The sequence below is a fragment of the Tamandua tetradactyla genome, chromosome 13 (assembly GCF_023851605.1).
Source record: "Tamandua tetradactyla isolate mTamTet1 chromosome 13, mTamTet1.pri, whole genome shotgun sequence".
In the NCBI taxonomy this organism is placed as follows: Eukaryota; Metazoa; Chordata; class Mammalia; order Pilosa; family Myrmecophagidae; genus Tamandua; species Tamandua tetradactyla.
Window position 1 is genome coordinate 2,711,261 of NC_135339.1, and position 15,966 is coordinate 2,727,226.

Genomic DNA, 15,966 nt, shown 5'->3' on the forward strand with positions numbered 1-15,966 from the left:
TGGCCCTCACCTTCCTCGCTGTAGACGGGGGCCGTGAGCAGGTAGCTCTGGATCTTCCTGTCCTTCTCAAAGGGACACTCTACCTGCGTCCACGTCATGAAGTCATGGATTTGTCTGGAAATCTCCCAAAATTTCTGAAAGGGCAGAAAACCCACAGGAAATTTGTCCGGCACGTTTAAGCCCCTCGGTTGGGGCAGGGGACGCAGGTCCCAGCCCAGCTCCTGGGAAAATGGCCTGGTGCCCTGGACGGGCCACGGGGACAGCAGGCGGGAAATGCACGGTGCTGCCCGGGGCCACAGGTGACCCCGAGGCCACCACCCAGGGGCATGCCCAGCCTCGCAGCACCTACCAGAAAACGGCCTCTGCTCTCGGGAAGCAGCTGCACCCCTGTCCTCCTGCACCCAGCCTGGCACTCAGCCCTGGGCGGCTCGGCCCTCCCCTCTTCCCCCACCCCCAGCGCACGGTCCCAGCAGGCAGGTCCTGCTTCCCTCGGGGCTCCCTTCCTCCTCCCTGCCGGACCTCGAAGCCCCCAGGGGACCCTCGGCCGCCCTGGTGGGGTCAGAGCTAGACCCACAACATGGTTCAATACAGGTTTAACCATTTAATGCAGGGTTGTGGCCACCGCTCCCCATGCGACAGCAAAACCGCCCTCCCAGAGGGAGGCCCTCCATCCCCCACGGCCAGCAGAGCAGCTGCTGCCTTTGTGGGGTTTTTGGTACAGTTTTAGTGGTGTTTGTTGTTGTTTTTTAGTGCGTTCTCGTTCCATGTAGACCGCTTCACATTTCCCAGTCTAATGGCGACCACATCAGTCGTCCAGTCGTGTCAGCTGCATGCGCACGCCGCTCTCCCCACACCGCCACCTGTGACCCAGACCTGCCTAGCACCCCAAACAGAACCTCTGCATCAGTGACACCCTGACCGCCGCTACCTCCCTTGCTGCCCGCCCCTGCTGACCTGGGCCCTAGTTTCTGACCCCATGACTTTGCTTATTCAAATTACTTCCCATCAGGGAGACCACGCAGTGTTCGTCCTGCTGTGCCCGGTTCCTGAGACCCCATGGCTGACCCTGGAGCTCTCAGGCCTCGAGGCCTGTCCGAGCCAGGCCCCAGCCTTGCCGCTCCCCCGACGCGGGGCTCTCCCCTGGGGCCCTGCTCACCTTGAAGTTGACCTGCCCGTTGGGCAGGCGGTTGGCGTGGATTTTGTGCAGGAAGTAGATGTCCTTCACAAAGAGGTTGAACACGGGGATGACAATCTTCTCGCGGCTGCTGTGGGCCGTCTGGGAACGCTGCGTGGCGCCCTGCAGGGCCGTGCGGTAGTTGCAGAAGTTGCTGGACGGGTCCATGTGGTGCTGGGGGGTGGGGCAGGCAGGGGTGGCGCTGGGCAAGGCAGCCGAGCTGCCCCGACAGGCCCGCTAGGACACCCCTTTGCAGAGCAGACGGAGCCCTGGGAAAGGCCCCTTCCCTGGAAGGAGAGCACGAGGGGGTCCCCAGGCCGCCTGCTGGGTGCTGGGCCAGGGGGCATCTGGGCTGGGTCCCCACTTGGGACAGCTGCGAGGCAGACGGAAGGGTCTCAGGCCAGCCCACCCCGTCGTCCTGGCCGCCTGCCTCTCTCCCTCTTCCTTCGACCCTCTGCATACCCCGACCTCCCCAAACCTGCCCAGGTCGCAAGATGTGGGTTCCAGGACCACGACACCTGGGCAGGTGGGCTCAGCAGTCCTGTCCAGCAGTGACCCCAAACCCTGGGGCAAACCCTCTCCTGACCCCCCGCCCCTTGTTCCAGTGCCAGGTCACCTGCTTTCTATCTAAGTAACAACCACCACCGAGAGAAGCTTAAGTGATTCCACCTCTCAGAGATGAAGGTACTAGGGTAAGCCAAAGTGTGAGGGTCAGCGAAATGCACACGACCCTCAGGTTTTCGGGCAGCGCGTCCCGGGTACAGGGAGGGCTCGGGACCTACCTCCAGGACGTCGAACTTGGCCGTCTTGACTTTGGACCACGTCTTCTTCAGCCGCGCCACAGGACTGAGGTTCATGCCAGCTGCAGGGACAGCATGGGGGGTCAGGGGTCAGTGCAGGGCACGCGGCCAGGGCAGGGGCAGTGCCCACCCGGGGCCCGGCACCCACAGATGATAGCCATCATGGAGTTGAAGTTGCCGATGTTGAAGCACTCTCTGGCCACGTCGATGAAGAACTCCACCATCCTGGTCCGCTGCTTCTTCTTCACCACCTGGGGGTGGAAGGACTCAGCCAGGGGACCCCGAGACGATGCCCACAGGGGCGAGTGGTCAAGCAAGGTGCTAGGCCCCTCCCCAGGGGGCTGGGGATGCCATGCACAGACCTGCCCCTCCACGCTTAGCTTCCAGCCTGCTCCGGGAGGCCCGGACGCTGCCTCTGTGGAGAACCTGGGCCCGCACCCCGCTCCCTCTGCCACACCAGGGGGTGTCACCGCCCACCCGGGGAGTGGGGGTTGTGACAGCTGAACGAGATGGCACGTGAGGCCGCAGGGCCGCGCTGGACACAGAGAGTAGCTGTGGCTGTTTTCCCGTCGCCACAGCTCGCCGCATGCTGGGAGGTGGCACCTCTTGGGTGCAGCAGAGACCCTCTTTTATCTTTCACTTTCTCTCGAACCTGGGGAGGAACCAGAGCTTGCACAGCCCCTGGACGAGGCTGGGGCCCGCCCCGCTTACCCGGCACACCTCGGTGGCCACCAGCATGCTCAGGCAGTTGAACCAGTTGTCGTAGGCTTCCAGGCCGTAGGTCTTGGTCAGGTCCCCTCGGCACTGGGGACACACGAGGGGTCACAGGACGCCCCGCCTGAGGACCCAGAGCCACCACGCCACGGGGGGCCGTGAGAGCGAGGGATGGCCCGGCCCCCCAGGGTGCCCTCCCCGTGCTCCCAGACCCCATCCCAGCACAGGTCACTCCCTCAGTCAGTGCCGGCCCCACAGTCCCTGTGTCCACCGGCTCTGTCCCTGACCCACAGAGGCGCTCAGGTTTGTTGGACGAGCCCATGACCTCCACTAGAAGGCACCAAGCCCCCGGTGCCCGGCCACCAGAACCCCCCACCCTGGGCCAGGCCAACTTACCCTGTGATTGTCAGGGGCGTCCATGTGGCTGATGACCTGCATCAGGTCCTCGGGGTGGACACTGCTGACCCTCTCCTGGGGGGACAGCACCAGGGCCTGAGCCGGTCTGGCCTCCAGGGCAGGGCAGGGCCACCGTCCTCGAGCAAGTCAGACACAGGCTGCAGCCCCCGCACAGTGTGGGTGTGGGGTTGGGCAGCATGGGCCTCCATGCTCCCTGCAGGCAGCTGTGCCTCCCCCAACCCCAGGCAGTCATGTCCCTGCTGACCAGGCCCCAGGCCCCAGGCCCCAAGGCCCCCAAAGCCCAAGACTGGGTCGCCTCGAGAGCTGGCCCCGCAGGCGGGGGAGAACCTGGTGCTCTGTGCTAAGAAAGATGCCGAGGTCCAGCAGGCCTGCGGCCCTGCACCCCACCCCAGGCAGGGCCCACAGCAGCACTGACCAGCTCGATGTGCGTCAGCTGCTGGGCCAGCACCAGGGGGTCACAGCACACCCCCAGGATGTCCTTCTGGGCAGCCGGCGGCTTGGCCTTGAGGACGGGCCCTTTGTCCCCGGGAGGTGGGCGCAGCTTCTCCCGGAGCTCCTGGAGCTGGCTCCGGGCGGCCAGGGACAGCAGCAGGTTCTGTGTCATTTGGGCGATGGCCCTCTTCACAGTGCCATTTTCCTGCAGGACCGCAGGGACAGGGGGGAGGCTGGGGCAAGGCCCGAGGTGACCCAACACCCACCGAGGCCACCAGCCGGAGACCTCCCACCTGATATTCCCAACCCAGCCCACCTGGGGAAGGGGCTAAACCCCCCTAGCCAAGAGACCCTCGGGCCGTCAGTGACAGAAGGGGGGTGGGGTGTGCAGGGAGCCCCTCAGCTGTGGCCCCCACCACTGGGGTAGGGAGCTGTGGGCAGGGCCAGGGCCAAGCTTTGGGGTCCACAAGGGCTGGCTTTTGCAGGTGACCCACACGGTAGGCTCTCACTGCCTTCCCACTGCCCCTGGGTCACATGGTATCCCACGCGGAGGGGCCTGGGGCCAGCCAAAAGGAGCCCCCCAGCAGCTCTCTCAGGAACAAGACGCACACAGAGCCATCCCGCCACCCTGTCCCCTGTGCACGCAGACCCAGAACCCGCACCCAAAGGGGCCCCCGGGGAGGGTGGGCCTCACCTCATCGTACTGCGTGACACGCTGTGTGATGGTCTTCAGCTCGGCCATGGCCTTCTCGCCCTGGAAGTCGAAGGGGAAGGCCTCTGTCCACTCCTTGAGGAGCTGCACAATCTTGGCTGAGAAGGACTTCAACTTGACCTGGGTGGTATGGAACAGTGTGAGCCGGGGCCTGGCGGCGTGGCCTGAAGGAGTGACAGCTCAGAGGGCCCCGGGCAGCAAGGAGAGGGGGGACGGAGCAGCCCCCAGGCCCCAGTGCAGCGCTGCGACGTGCTTGCGGGACCCCTGCTTACTTCCAGTAGATTCCCTTTTGCACCTCAATTCCTTCTCAAAGCACTGGCCCCATCACCGCCCGACCCAGAACACCCATTTCACTGGAGACAACTCGAGCCCACCCATAGGGAGAACGCGGTGGGGGACCAGCTGCTCCCTAAACCCAGGCTCCTGCCGGCCTCTCTGGACTAGGAGGCCAGCACGTGCAGGGGCACCCAGACCACGAGCACCCGCAAGCCCCACCCGGTGGGCCCAGCACCACAGAAAGCACCCCAGGGGCCCCAGCCGGGCCAACACCAGGTGCTGTGGGGGGCACCGGAGGGGACCAAGGCCCTGGACACGCTCAGCCTCGACCTGCAGGGTGGGCTAAGGGGCTGGCCTCCACGCCAAGCCTCGGACACGCCCCCACCTTCTCCCCCTGGCCCCACGCTCGACAACCCCCACCCCATCCCCCCGGGGAACGAGGGCCTCCCTGCCCACTTCCAAAACAGCACCCCAGTCTACCCACAGCCTCACGCAGCCACCAGGAACACCGGGGGACAACAGCCCCTTCGGGTCACCACCAGCAGGCGCCTGCCCGAAGGTGTGGCCTCTTTTCCATGATCTGCAACCGGACCCTCATTTCAGAGGTCCTAGCACTGACCAGGAGGCCCAGAGGTGGCTGTGGGCCCTTCCCTGGGGTGGGGTGGGGGGGCGTGTGACAAAGCGTCTGAGGGCACGGGAGGCGCGCCCCATGTGCCAGTAGGCCCTGTCCTGCCAGCTCGCTCCGAGGGGTCCCGAGGGCCACGGGGCAGCCTCTTCCCTGCCCACTCTACCTTGTCCGCCCCGGCCTCCAGCTGCTGCCTCTGCTCCAGGCAGATCTGCCCAACGCGGGCCAGCAGGTCGTGAGGCGGCAGGAAGACCCGGGAGCTCAGGAGGAAGGTGAAGATGTACGTCCTCTGCAGGGGGGCACAGCGCTGTCAGGGACACCCCCCCGCAGGCCCACCCCGTCCCAAGGCCAGCACCCCCCCCCCCGCCTCCCCGTCCCCATCCCTGCCTACCTGGCCAGGCTCAGCCCAGCCACACCCCACTCCTCCCGACAGGCTCTGCGGGGGGGGGGGGGGGTCCCGACAGGCTCTGAAGGGGGGGGGGTTCCCGACAGGCTCTGCGGGGGGGGGGGATCCCGACAGGCTCTGAAGTGGGGGGGGGGGTCCTGACAGGCTCTGAAGTGGGGGGTTCCCGACAGGCTCTGCGGGGGGGGGGGTTCCCCGACAGGCTCTGCGGGGGGGGGGGGTCCCGACAGGCTCTGCGGGGGGGGTTCCCGACAGGCTCTGCGGGGGGGGGGGTCCCGACAGGCTCTGAGGGGGGGGGCTCCCGACAGGCTCTGCGGGGGGGGTTCCCGACAGGCTCTGCGGGGGGGGGGGTCCCGACAGGCTCTGCTGGTGGGGGGGGTTCCCGACAGGCTCTGAGGGAGGACTGTCCCGCTGGGCCCTCCCGACAGGCTCTGCTGGGGGTCGGGGTCCCACTGGGCCCTCCCGCCCCCACAGTGGGAGCTGATGCCGCTGTGGGCGTCAGTGGTCGGGACCCCCAGGTCCTGCACGCTCGGCAGCCCCACGGGCCCTGGGTCAGTCCTGACAGCCAGGACCAGCTGGGGGCTGCCCCTCAGAGCAGCAGGGTTTCTTCCAGCCCCTCACAGACTTCCCACTCCGACCCCAGACCACATGAGGGGTCCCCACTGGCCGCTACAAGGGCTGAGGGGTAGAAATGGGGCTGGGACTTTCTCACGTTCCCCTTTCAAGAACACAGCATGTAAAGAAGGGACCCTGGAGCACGAGCAGAGGGGTCTGTTAATGGGTATGGGCTTGGGGGTGTGTGCGTGCATGGACACGGGTGCTCAGAATGTGTGTGTGAGAAAATGTGTACGTGTGCTCGTGGGGTCAGGCTGCCTGAGGCGTGTGAAGGCACAAGAGTCTGGCAGAGAAGCCCGAAGCCCGCTCACTCGCTGCCCTGCCTCTCTGCCCCCACCCATCCCTGCTATCCTGTCACTCTCTCCTGGCAGCAGCCAGGATCCCAGGGCACAGCTCTGGGGGGCCTGACACCAGGGAACAACTGGCTAAAGAGGCTTCTAAAAGAGGGGGGCCTCCCGTCACACCACAAGGTCACTGCCGCACAGACCCACACTGACAGCTGCTGCCCTGCTCTGGGCTCCCTCAGAGCGTTGTGCTTCCCCTGCCCAGCTCTGCCCTCCTGTGCCCTCAGCACCCCGTGTCTGCACCACTGCTACCAGCCCTGGTAGGTCCCTGGGAGCATGATGGATGGGGGGTGGGGGGTGGGGTGGATGGATGGATGGACAAGGAAAGATGACATCCAGCATCTTGGGCAGCCCCAGGCAGGGGGGGGGAAGAAGACTAGGCACCTTGCGGGACTAGGCGCCCCCAAAAACCAAGCTAACTCCAGCGGGAGGGAGTGGGCAGGGCTTGTCAGACCTGTCCCCTAGTCACTCTCAGCTCAGCGAGGGGAGGGCGGCAAGCCCGGCTGCAGTGCCCACTGCTGCTGAGACCAGCCAGGTCAGGGATGGAGGAGGGGAGCCCATTCTCTGTTCCAAGGCCTCAGTTTTCTCTGTGGCCGGTGGGCCTGACCACAGCAGGGGTGTGTGTGCCTGACAGGGGAAGTTCCCCTCTGCTCTGGGGTCTGTCCTCCAGGCTCATGCATTGCACAGATCTCCCCGCCCAGGAGCGGGCTCAGGGAGCGTGAGGGTGGGCCCCTCGCCGGGTCGCTGGGGTGCCGGCCAAGCCATAGACTCCTGCTGCTCCCCCTGGGCCCCCCTTGGAGGGGGGGCTGCAGCAGGAAGTCCTTGCAGGACCCTCTCCTGGGCTGGGGACTCTGAGCTGAGCAGAAGGCACAGAAGGCTGGGAAGGTGGGGGCTCCCCACTGCACCCGCCCCGACCCCCACCCACTCTCGGAAGCAACTCCCTGGTCTGGGGCGCCCCCCCTCCGTCGCTCAGCCCAGGCCCTAGCACTTACGTCGGGGTAATAGTCCACCGTGGGGACCAGGTGCTCCATCAAGGCCTCCAGGGACCCCGAGACGAGGCGCCCGTCTTGGAAGATGAGCTCCCCTGAGCCGGTGCCCCCGCCTCCACGCTCCCCCATGCCGGGAAGCCCCTGTCCACTACAGCCGGGCGTAAGAATGCTGGAGAAGACGGACGTCTGGGGCATAGTTTCCTGGGGGGAAGGGAAGAGAGTGAGGCCATGGCATCCAAGGCCCCCGGGATGCTTCTCCCAGACTGGCCCACAGCCTTGGGGTGCACTGAGGGTCCCCGGCAGAGCCGTCAAGGGTGCCAGCTTCCAGGTGAGCGAGCGGACACCTGGGGTGGGACACCTGCCCCGGGGCTGGGGATGCACAGGCCAGCCCTCAGGGGATTACCTGGGTAGAGGAAGACACGAAGCCAGCAGGACACAGGGGGGCACGGGGCGGGGGGCGGGGCCAGAGGAGACAGCCTCAGGGCGAGGGGCCGTGTGGGCACAGATGGTGTTAGCTGGGTAGCCCCCTGGGCTAAGAAAGGACATTCCAGGTATTGGGGTGTGGCAGGTGCCAGGTCCTGTGCAGGGAGGCCCAGGGCCGGTGCCGGGGGAGCACATCCTTTCCCTCTGAGTGACACAGGAGCCACCGGGGGCTCTGGGCACAGGTCAGAGGTCACTGTGAGCAGCAGGAAGGCCCAGCAGGCGGGTCCTGCCATAACCCAGAGAGAGGACAGCTGCTGGGGTCAGGCTGGCGGCGTGGGGGAGGGCAGGGTCCGGGAGTGAAGGGGGGTGTGGGCGAGGTGGGGTGTGCGGCACCCCGCTATGAGGAAGCGTGTGGCGGTGGGGGTGGGTTTGGAGAAGGAGCTGGACCTCGCGTTGGCCACGCTGAATCTGACCTCTGAAACAGGCAGGGCTTCCCTGCACAGGTGGGAGCGGCAGGCTGGCCAGCCTGGGCCCCTTGCCCTGCCTCCCCAAGGTGACAGGGAGGCCACCAGGGTCCTCACCTCACAGAGTGACAGGCAGGCATGGGGACTCACACGCCCTCCACGGCCGCCAGCCACACCTGGAGGTGGGCATTTGGGCAGAGGGAGAGGGCCCAGGGCACAAGCTGGGTGGCCTGCCCTGTCCTGCCGAGCCTCTCCCGCACGGGCACCCCCTCCCCAGTCCCTGCAGTCATGGGCGACCACTGCTTTAGCCCCAGGCCAGCAGTCATGCCACTGCCTGTCCCCCAACCCCAGGATGAGGGCGTTCCTCGGAGGGCAGTGGAAGGGGCACCAAAGCTCCCTCAGGTCCCTGCGTCCCCATCCTGCAGCCCCACAGTGCTCCTGGGCCTCAGTTTCCCCACTGCACCGAACTAACGGCCCCCATGATGATTTCTGCCACTGCAAGAGGGTTTCACGACAAGAGCACCCATTCCACCCCACTGCCCTCCACCAAGGCTCCCGCGAGATGGAAACCCACATCAGTCTCCCTGCCAAACGCCGGAGCATTTCCTTGGAATTCGGGGCGGGATGTGAAGTCTTCGCAAGGTGAGAGCCCAGGAAAGGCCCAGGGGTGGGGCAGGGCTGCCAGGCCCCTCCGAGCGTGTCCCCTTCCTGGGGCTCCAGGATGAGGGTTGGGGGACAGCAGGACTCAAACAGCACCCTCCCCCAGGCAGCAACAGCACCTGAGCTTCCTTCTCAGCCCCGCCCAGACCTGCAGCATCAGGAACCCGGGGCAGCCCAGCCCTCTGCTCCCACCCTAGTTAGCTTTCCTAGTCCAACCCAGACGGCACCACTTCCAGGAAGCCTTCCGGGCTGGAGCGAGGACCACTGGAACCCAAGGGCAGAAGCTGGCTGGATCTTCACCCCCAGCAGCCGCACGCCGAAACCACCCGATTGAAACGAACTTGGCTCATTCCAACTCGGCCTGCAACAGTGCACGCAGCCGCCCGGGAGTGCAGCGGACACGCTCCCAGCTCAGTCGCTTTTAAAATTACATCAACCTTGAGTGTATAAAGATAGAACTTTTACAATGTGACTGTGTGATTGTGAAAACTTGTGTCGGATGCTCCCTTTATCCAGGGTATGGGCAGATGAGTAAAAAAAAAAATACAGACAAAAATAAATAAATAATGGGAGGAGGGGGGCTGCAGCTGCAGTCGTGTTCTCCAAGCTCCCACCTCCCTGCCAGCACGACGCAGATGGCATCCCAGAACCGCAACCAGGAAGCTGCCAGCGCCACCACCGCTGGCAAGGGGGTCGAGCCCAAGCGTGTGCACTGCCCGGGACTCGGCAGCCCAGAGGCTACAGCAGGAGTTGATGACCCTCGTGATGTCTGGTAACAAAGGAATTTCCGCCTTCCCTGAACCACACAACCTTTTCAAGAGGGTGGGGACCCACGGAGCAGCTGGCGCAGGATATGAAGACCCGAGGTACAAGCTCTCCCTGGGGTTCCCCCGTGGCTACCCCTACAACGCGTCCACAGTAACATTCCTCACACCCCGTGTCACGGCCAGGTTCACGTGTCAACCTGGCCAGGTGGTGCTACCCATCTGTCTGGCTGGGCAAGCGCTGGCCTGTCTGTTGCAATGAGGACATTTCATAGAATTAGATCATGATCACATCAGCTGCATTCACATCTGATTCATTTGTAATCAGCCAAGGGGGGGTGTCTTCTGCAATGAGTGATGCTTAATCTAATCACGGGGAGCCTTTTAAGGAGGATTCAGAAGAGACAGGCTCTCTTCCTTCTTCGGCCAGCGAGCCTCTCCTGTGGAGTTTGTCCAGACCCTCCATCGGAGTCGTCGGCTTCACAGCCTGCCCTGCGGATTTTGGACTCTCCGTTCCCATGGTTATGTGAGACGCTTTTATAAATTTTATATCTATGAACATTTCCTGTTGATTCTGTTTCTCTGGAAAACCCTAACGAATACACCCTGCCACCACCCAACGTGGACACTCAAGGTGGCCTCTGCCTGGACATCCTGAAGGTCACGTGGTCTGCCTCATAGGACGTCAGGACCGTCTTCCTCTCCACCCAGAGCCTGCTGGGAGAACCCAACAGCAAAAGCCCTTTGAGCACACTTGCTACCCAACTCCAAAAAAACCTCTCAGCCTTTAAGAAGTACCTGCAAGAGACCCACGCAAAGCACATCTCCAGCCAAGAGCCCTGACCCAGACTGCCCAGTCTCTCTCTGTGTCGTCTTTTTATTCTTTCCTAAGATGGTCTGTCCTTTCCTTCATATAGGCAGTGCCATTTTGGTTTTGTTTCTGTTTTTTTTTTATTAAATCTCTGTTGCCCTTGTGATGAATATATTAATTAAACAAATGCATCTTGGTTCTTTTTTAAAAATTATAATAATACGGGGGACAAGAGGTAATATAAATTGGATAGATGGAAACACTAGTGTCAATGAGAGGGAAGGGTAAAGGGTATGGGATGTGGGAGTTTTTTCTGTTTTCTTTTTAATTTCTTTTGCTGGCATGATGCAGATATTCAGAAAAATGATCATGGTGATGAATACACAACTATGTGATGCTATTGTGAGCCACTGATTGTGCACTATGTATGGACTGTATGTGTGTGAGGATTTGTTCATAAAAATATTTTTTTAATTCCAACAAGCGGCGTCACTCTAAACGGCACGGCATGCTCACGCGTGTAACACATGGGCCGTCCAGGCCAGACCAGCGACAGAGCGTGCCCTATGCGGGTGGCGGGGAGAGCTTTTCATTTTCTATTTCACTCATTTGTAAACGATTTGATGGTTTTTCCAAACTGCACGTCTATTTTACCATTCAATAATATGTACACACACACACACACACACACACTTCCTTTTGTGCAAAGGGGCTGAGTTTTGGAAGCGGCGTTTCCTATAAAGGCATGTCAATGAGGGCCAGTTCCTGGATCACAGGGCCCATGGCGCGTGGCCAGGGCGCACCTGAGTCCGGCCCTCCTGCCGGACACACCAGGTCACCCCGCAAGGGCAGCACATACAGAGACTGGGGGAGCAGCACACCCAGAATCCCCCGAGGCCCCTCTCCTGCCAGGGCCACCAGGCTCATCCCCTCCCACCTAGGACACCCCGAGACCATGAGATGGGGGCACCCATGTGCCCTACCCCTCCCTACCATGAACCCGCTCCGCTCCCCCTCCTCCACCCCCAGGTCCCGAGGCGCCCCGGAGCCCCTCCCTGGCCCCCTTCCTCGGACCTGCCCAGCACCCAGCCCCAGCCAGCTCCTTCCAAGTGAGTGGCGGCAGGTCCCCAACTGGCTCTTCCTGGGCAATTATTCAGAGCAGCGTCGGTTTGAACACCAGCTCCCTGCGTCCAGGGTGGGAAACCACCCTCAATTTCCCCAGCTCTTCATTGGGACACGTGTGGCTCCTGCCCCTGCCGGGCCCTCTGCCAGCCAGTCCCGACCTGCCCCTCCATCCCTTCTCTGTCCTTGCCTCTGGGCTCCTCCTCTCTCCACCTAGAGCAGGACCTGAACTCGCGCCCACTCATCTGTGCACGTCCTGCCTCGGTGCTGGACACCCCCAGGGCTGCAGCCTCGGGAGGGGCATGCAGAGACACTCAGAACAACATGACCGCAGAGGCCACTGGGCGCTCAGTGCACCTGAGTGGCTGGGACTAGAGGAACGGCGGCATTTCAGCCTCCAGGGGACCCCCGAGAGAGAGAGAGAGAGAGTCTTTTTCCCCACTCAGCAGATGAGAGCAGAGGCCACGGGACCAGCCAGCACCCCACAACTGGAGGCCAGCAGTTCCGAGACACAGAGCCACAGGGGCCTGGTCCGAGCCCAGCTGGACATGGCTTTAGGGGCCCCTTACCCCCTCTCGTCTGTGCAGTGGGTGCAGGTGGAGCTGCCTCCCAGATCTGTTGGGAGGACCAACTGAGCCCCATGGGCAAAGCACTGGGCCCTCCACACTTCTATCAGCTCCCCCACTGGGGATGTGGCTCCCAGTGCCACAGCTGTTCAGCCTCCCCCACCCCACCCTGCTGTGGGTGCAGGGACCTACAGAGAGGGGCCCAGAGATCCCAGGTGTTGGCTCGAGAGTGAAGCGGGGTCCCCAGGCCAGCAGCCCCAGCCCCCCCAGGAGCTTGCTGGAAGAGCCCCTTCTACCTAATCAGATGCCCCGGGAGGGGACCCAGCCACCCCCTCCAGGCGAGTCTGCTGCACAGGAGGTTTTGGATGCTGTCCTTTAAATCTCCAGCCAGCCACCCCAGCAGCACCAGGCTGACGGTTAGAATCAGATCTTCCAGTCCCAGAAAGGCATCAACTCTGCATCTTAGACATGCAGGTGAGTCCCTAGCAAATGGATGGAAGGCCTCATGGATACTCGTCCTGTAAGGAATTGATTCCCTCCAGGTGAGGAGTGCAGCTAGCTTGCAAATTCTGGCTGCACAATGGGGTCACCTGGGGAATTAAAAATAATAATAATAATAATATAATAGTAATACCTTGCTCAGCTCCCACCCCAACAATTGTAATCTAATTGGTCTGAGCACAGGCTGGCATCTTTCAATGTTTTCTGGGTCACAAAGGCAGCAGAGAAGAAACAAAGCCTATCTCTTGCCTCGGCTGCTCCCCGCTACGTCTAGACCAGATTCAAGTCCACAGACCTTGGAGGAATGTTCAGGAAGCCCACAGAGGCCAAGGCAGAGGGATGGACAGCTTTCTGGACCAGCCTTGGCAGGGTCCAGGGACGGAGCCTGCAGAGAACCCCAGCCCCAAGTCCAGCTGAGACTCGCCTGGACGAAGCAGCCCCCGGGAGAGGTGCACCACACCCCTGCTTCCCCTGACTCCTCGCCGCCACCCCCCCTCCACTCCTGTCTGCTCAGGCAGGAAGGGCAGCACCTTCTAATTACAGACCCCAACTACTCAGGAAAAAAATGCGTGCTCACAGCGAGGTGGGCGGAAGTGACTCACTCGTCTCCTTGCAGACAGGCCTTGCCAGCTCCCTGCCTCCCACTTGGGCCCAGGTGGGCGCGAGGGCAGGCACAGGCTGCAGGTCCAGAGGGAGAAGCCTCCTGCCAGCCAGCCAGTTTGCCAGCTCGGGCAGGAGCTGGGCTCCAAGTTCAGGGGCAGCGGCCACCTGCCGGTGCTTGCCCATTTCCTTAACTGGTTGGTTTGGCTGTCTGAGGGCCCCGTGCAGGACATTTAGGCCCTGAGTCCTGGCTGGGCTCAGGGGGTGCAGATGTGGCTGGGTGAGGAGGCCACGAGCAGAGCAGCCCGGTGCAGCCCGTGGGGCTGGTGTAGGGGGGCATTGCTGGGGTGGGGAGGGCTCCCCTGGCAGAGGTTCCCCGACATTCCCTGTGGTTCCTTGCTGGCCTGGCAGAACGGCCATAGCCATGTCCAGCTAAAACTGGCCATAGGTGAGGTGGGCCTGGGGAGGCAGGGTCAGGAGGCAGATGGACTACCTGTACCCACGAAGTGCCCTCCCCAGGCTCCCTGCACCACCCACACTGGCCTGGGGCTCTGCTGGCCCTCCAGCTGTGGCCAGCGCCTGCCCCCTCTAGCACATGCCCTGCAGGTTTCCCCAGGCAAGCTTGCCCACCCCCTACACACAACTTCACATCCTGATCCCCCATCATGTGGGGAGGACCCATTTGCAAATGGGACCTGTGAAGATCCTCTTACGAAGGAGGGAGACGGCCACGGGACAGAGGCAGTAAGTGATTATGGGCATCCGGTGGCCACTTGGGAGTGCCACAGACCTTAGGAACACACGGCCCTACCCACGCCTGAATTCTGGAGTCACCAATAAATTCCCAGAGTGCAGGCCAACCAGTGTGCACCTACGACCCGTCTACACCCACACCTGCCTGGGTCTGGTGCTTGGCCCAGTCCGGGCTACCGGGCAGAGCCCACAACATGCAAACACAAGGGACATACTCTGTCTTAACAGCCTTGGGGAAGTCTCTGAGCTCCTCCGAGCCTCGGTTTTCTCTGCTGTAAACAGCGTGCAGAATTTCCTGCCTCCTCCCCAGCCCTGCACGGGGCTGTCACGGGTGCAGGAGGTGGTGGGTAGGAGCGCAGCTGCAGGCCAGAAGGAGTGCTGCATCCTCGCCGGGTGCTAGAAGGCAGAAACTAAATGCTGCTCCCTGGATTCAGCAGGCCCCCGTCCCTTCCAGCCGACACACGGGGCAGCTCTGTGCTCACATCAGAGCCCCGGGGCCCCTATTAGGGGACACAGCCCAGTGATTTAAGCATCTGAGAACTCACAGCCAATCCCCTCCCCTCCCCGCCCCTCGACCTTCTGAGACACGTACTGATACTGACCGTACTGACCGGGCCTGGGCACCGAAAAGTCAGGAACTGAGGGTACCAGGGGAGACGCGAGCTGGCGGGAGGAGGCAGGTTCAAGAGGGATTCTGGCCTCTTGAGAGAGTGAGCTGACAGTTTCCACAGCTGCAGCACTGGGAAGGATCCCGGGGAAGATGGGAAAACAGGGTTCCAGGAAGCTCTGCAGAAGTTGGGATTCCCCTTGGCAACCCCTGTCCAAGGGCCGCCCCCCGCTGCAGCGTGGTCTGAGAGGTCCTGGCTCCCTCAGGCCCCGGGGGGTGGGGGTCAGGGTCTGCGCCCCTCCCACCAGGCAGCAGGGTCGGGGGCTCTGGGGGTGTCTGCCTCCAGCCCCCCACATGCACACGCAGCAGCTGGCAGCCCAGCCCGCGTCCAGGAGCCAATGTGCACAGGCACCTGTGCCCACTGCCTGTGGCCGGGGCAGCCCCTCCACTCACACCCAGCTGTGCCTGTGCAGCCTCCAGGGACCCCAACCCTACCCTACAACAGCCTCTTGGACCCTGAGAGCCGCAGCTGTGATGGGAACACACCAGGACTAGGCCAGGGCCTGTTGCGTGTCCCTCACCAGCCCCTGCCCTGCTCCTGTTTGCTTTTCTTGCTTCCATTCCTGAGGGGCCCGGAGAGCCCAGGAGAGCCAGCTGGGAGGGATGATGCTGCCAAACGGTCTCGTAAGAGATTCCAGTCGTCCGGGCTGCTGCAAACCATTTTCTTCATTCAATGTTCTTGGGTAAGGAATACAAACGACATGGCCTCTAGAGAAACATTCAATTGCTACAGTATCAGTTTGCAGCCTCATCCCAAGCTAAATGCTTCCCAGCAGGCCACTGTCCCTGGCCGGCACTGCAAGACCTTTTCGGGAAATGGGTTTCTCTGCCAGCAGGTCCCATCTCACAGGGACGTGGCCTCATCTCTCCCACCCTGGCCTGCACAGGTGAGGACCCCCAGGGCACCTCCAGCTTGCACCTCAGCCCAGGTAAATTTAACAGCCCCCAGGTCTGGAGAAAAGAGGCCTGGACAGGGAGGCCGTGAGGAGGCCGGGGAGGGGGTTCAGAGCAGCCAGGCTGGGCAGGGGCTGTGGGATACAGATAGAATGAGAGAGGCAAAACAGGGGGCGTCTGTGGGACCCCAGCTTTACCCCCAGCTCCCACCACCCTCAGCCAGAGGGGGGGGGTGCAAGG

The 15,966-nt window shown here is 62.7% G+C and overlaps 1 protein-coding gene and 1 pseudogene across 9 annotated transcripts in view; one reads left to right on the top strand and one right to left on the bottom strand.

Moving 5' to 3' along the window:
* The window catches only part of RASGEF1A (RasGEF domain family member 1A), a 41,234-nt gene that overhangs the window by 2,486 nt on the left and 22,782 nt on the right, over window positions 1-15,966 (bottom strand). For 5 of the 9 annotated variants that reach the window (XM_077124537.1, XM_077124533.1, XM_077124530.1 and 2 more), the window contains 10 exons: window positions 7,505-7,702; window positions 5,317-5,439; window positions 4,232-4,369; window positions 3,521-3,742; window positions 3,085-3,159; window positions 2,686-2,778; window positions 2,123-2,225; window positions 1,957-2,036; window positions 1,157-1,348; window positions 11-134 (listed from right to left, as the gene is read on the bottom strand). In XM_077124537.1, the coding sequence (XP_076980652.1) occupies window positions 11-134; window positions 1,157-1,348; window positions 1,957-2,036; window positions 2,123-2,225; window positions 2,686-2,778; window positions 3,085-3,159; window positions 3,521-3,742; window positions 4,232-4,369; window positions 5,317-5,439; window positions 7,505-7,696 (1,342 nt within the window). In that variant the 5' untranslated portion in view covers window positions 7,697-7,702. Of the gene's footprint in view, window positions 1-10; window positions 135-1,156; window positions 1,349-1,956; window positions 2,037-2,122; window positions 2,226-2,685; window positions 2,779-3,084; window positions 3,160-3,520; window positions 3,743-4,231; window positions 4,370-5,316; window positions 5,440-7,504; window positions 7,703-14,380; window positions 14,696-14,767; window positions 14,905-15,267; window positions 15,541-15,966 lie in introns of those variants that run through there. The other 4 variants (XM_077124532.1, XM_077124531.1, XM_077124535.1 and 1 more) reach the window with 4 other exon arrangements.
* Window positions 9,684-10,673, top strand: LOC143652981 (ubiquitin-conjugating enzyme E2 C-like; annotated as a pseudogene).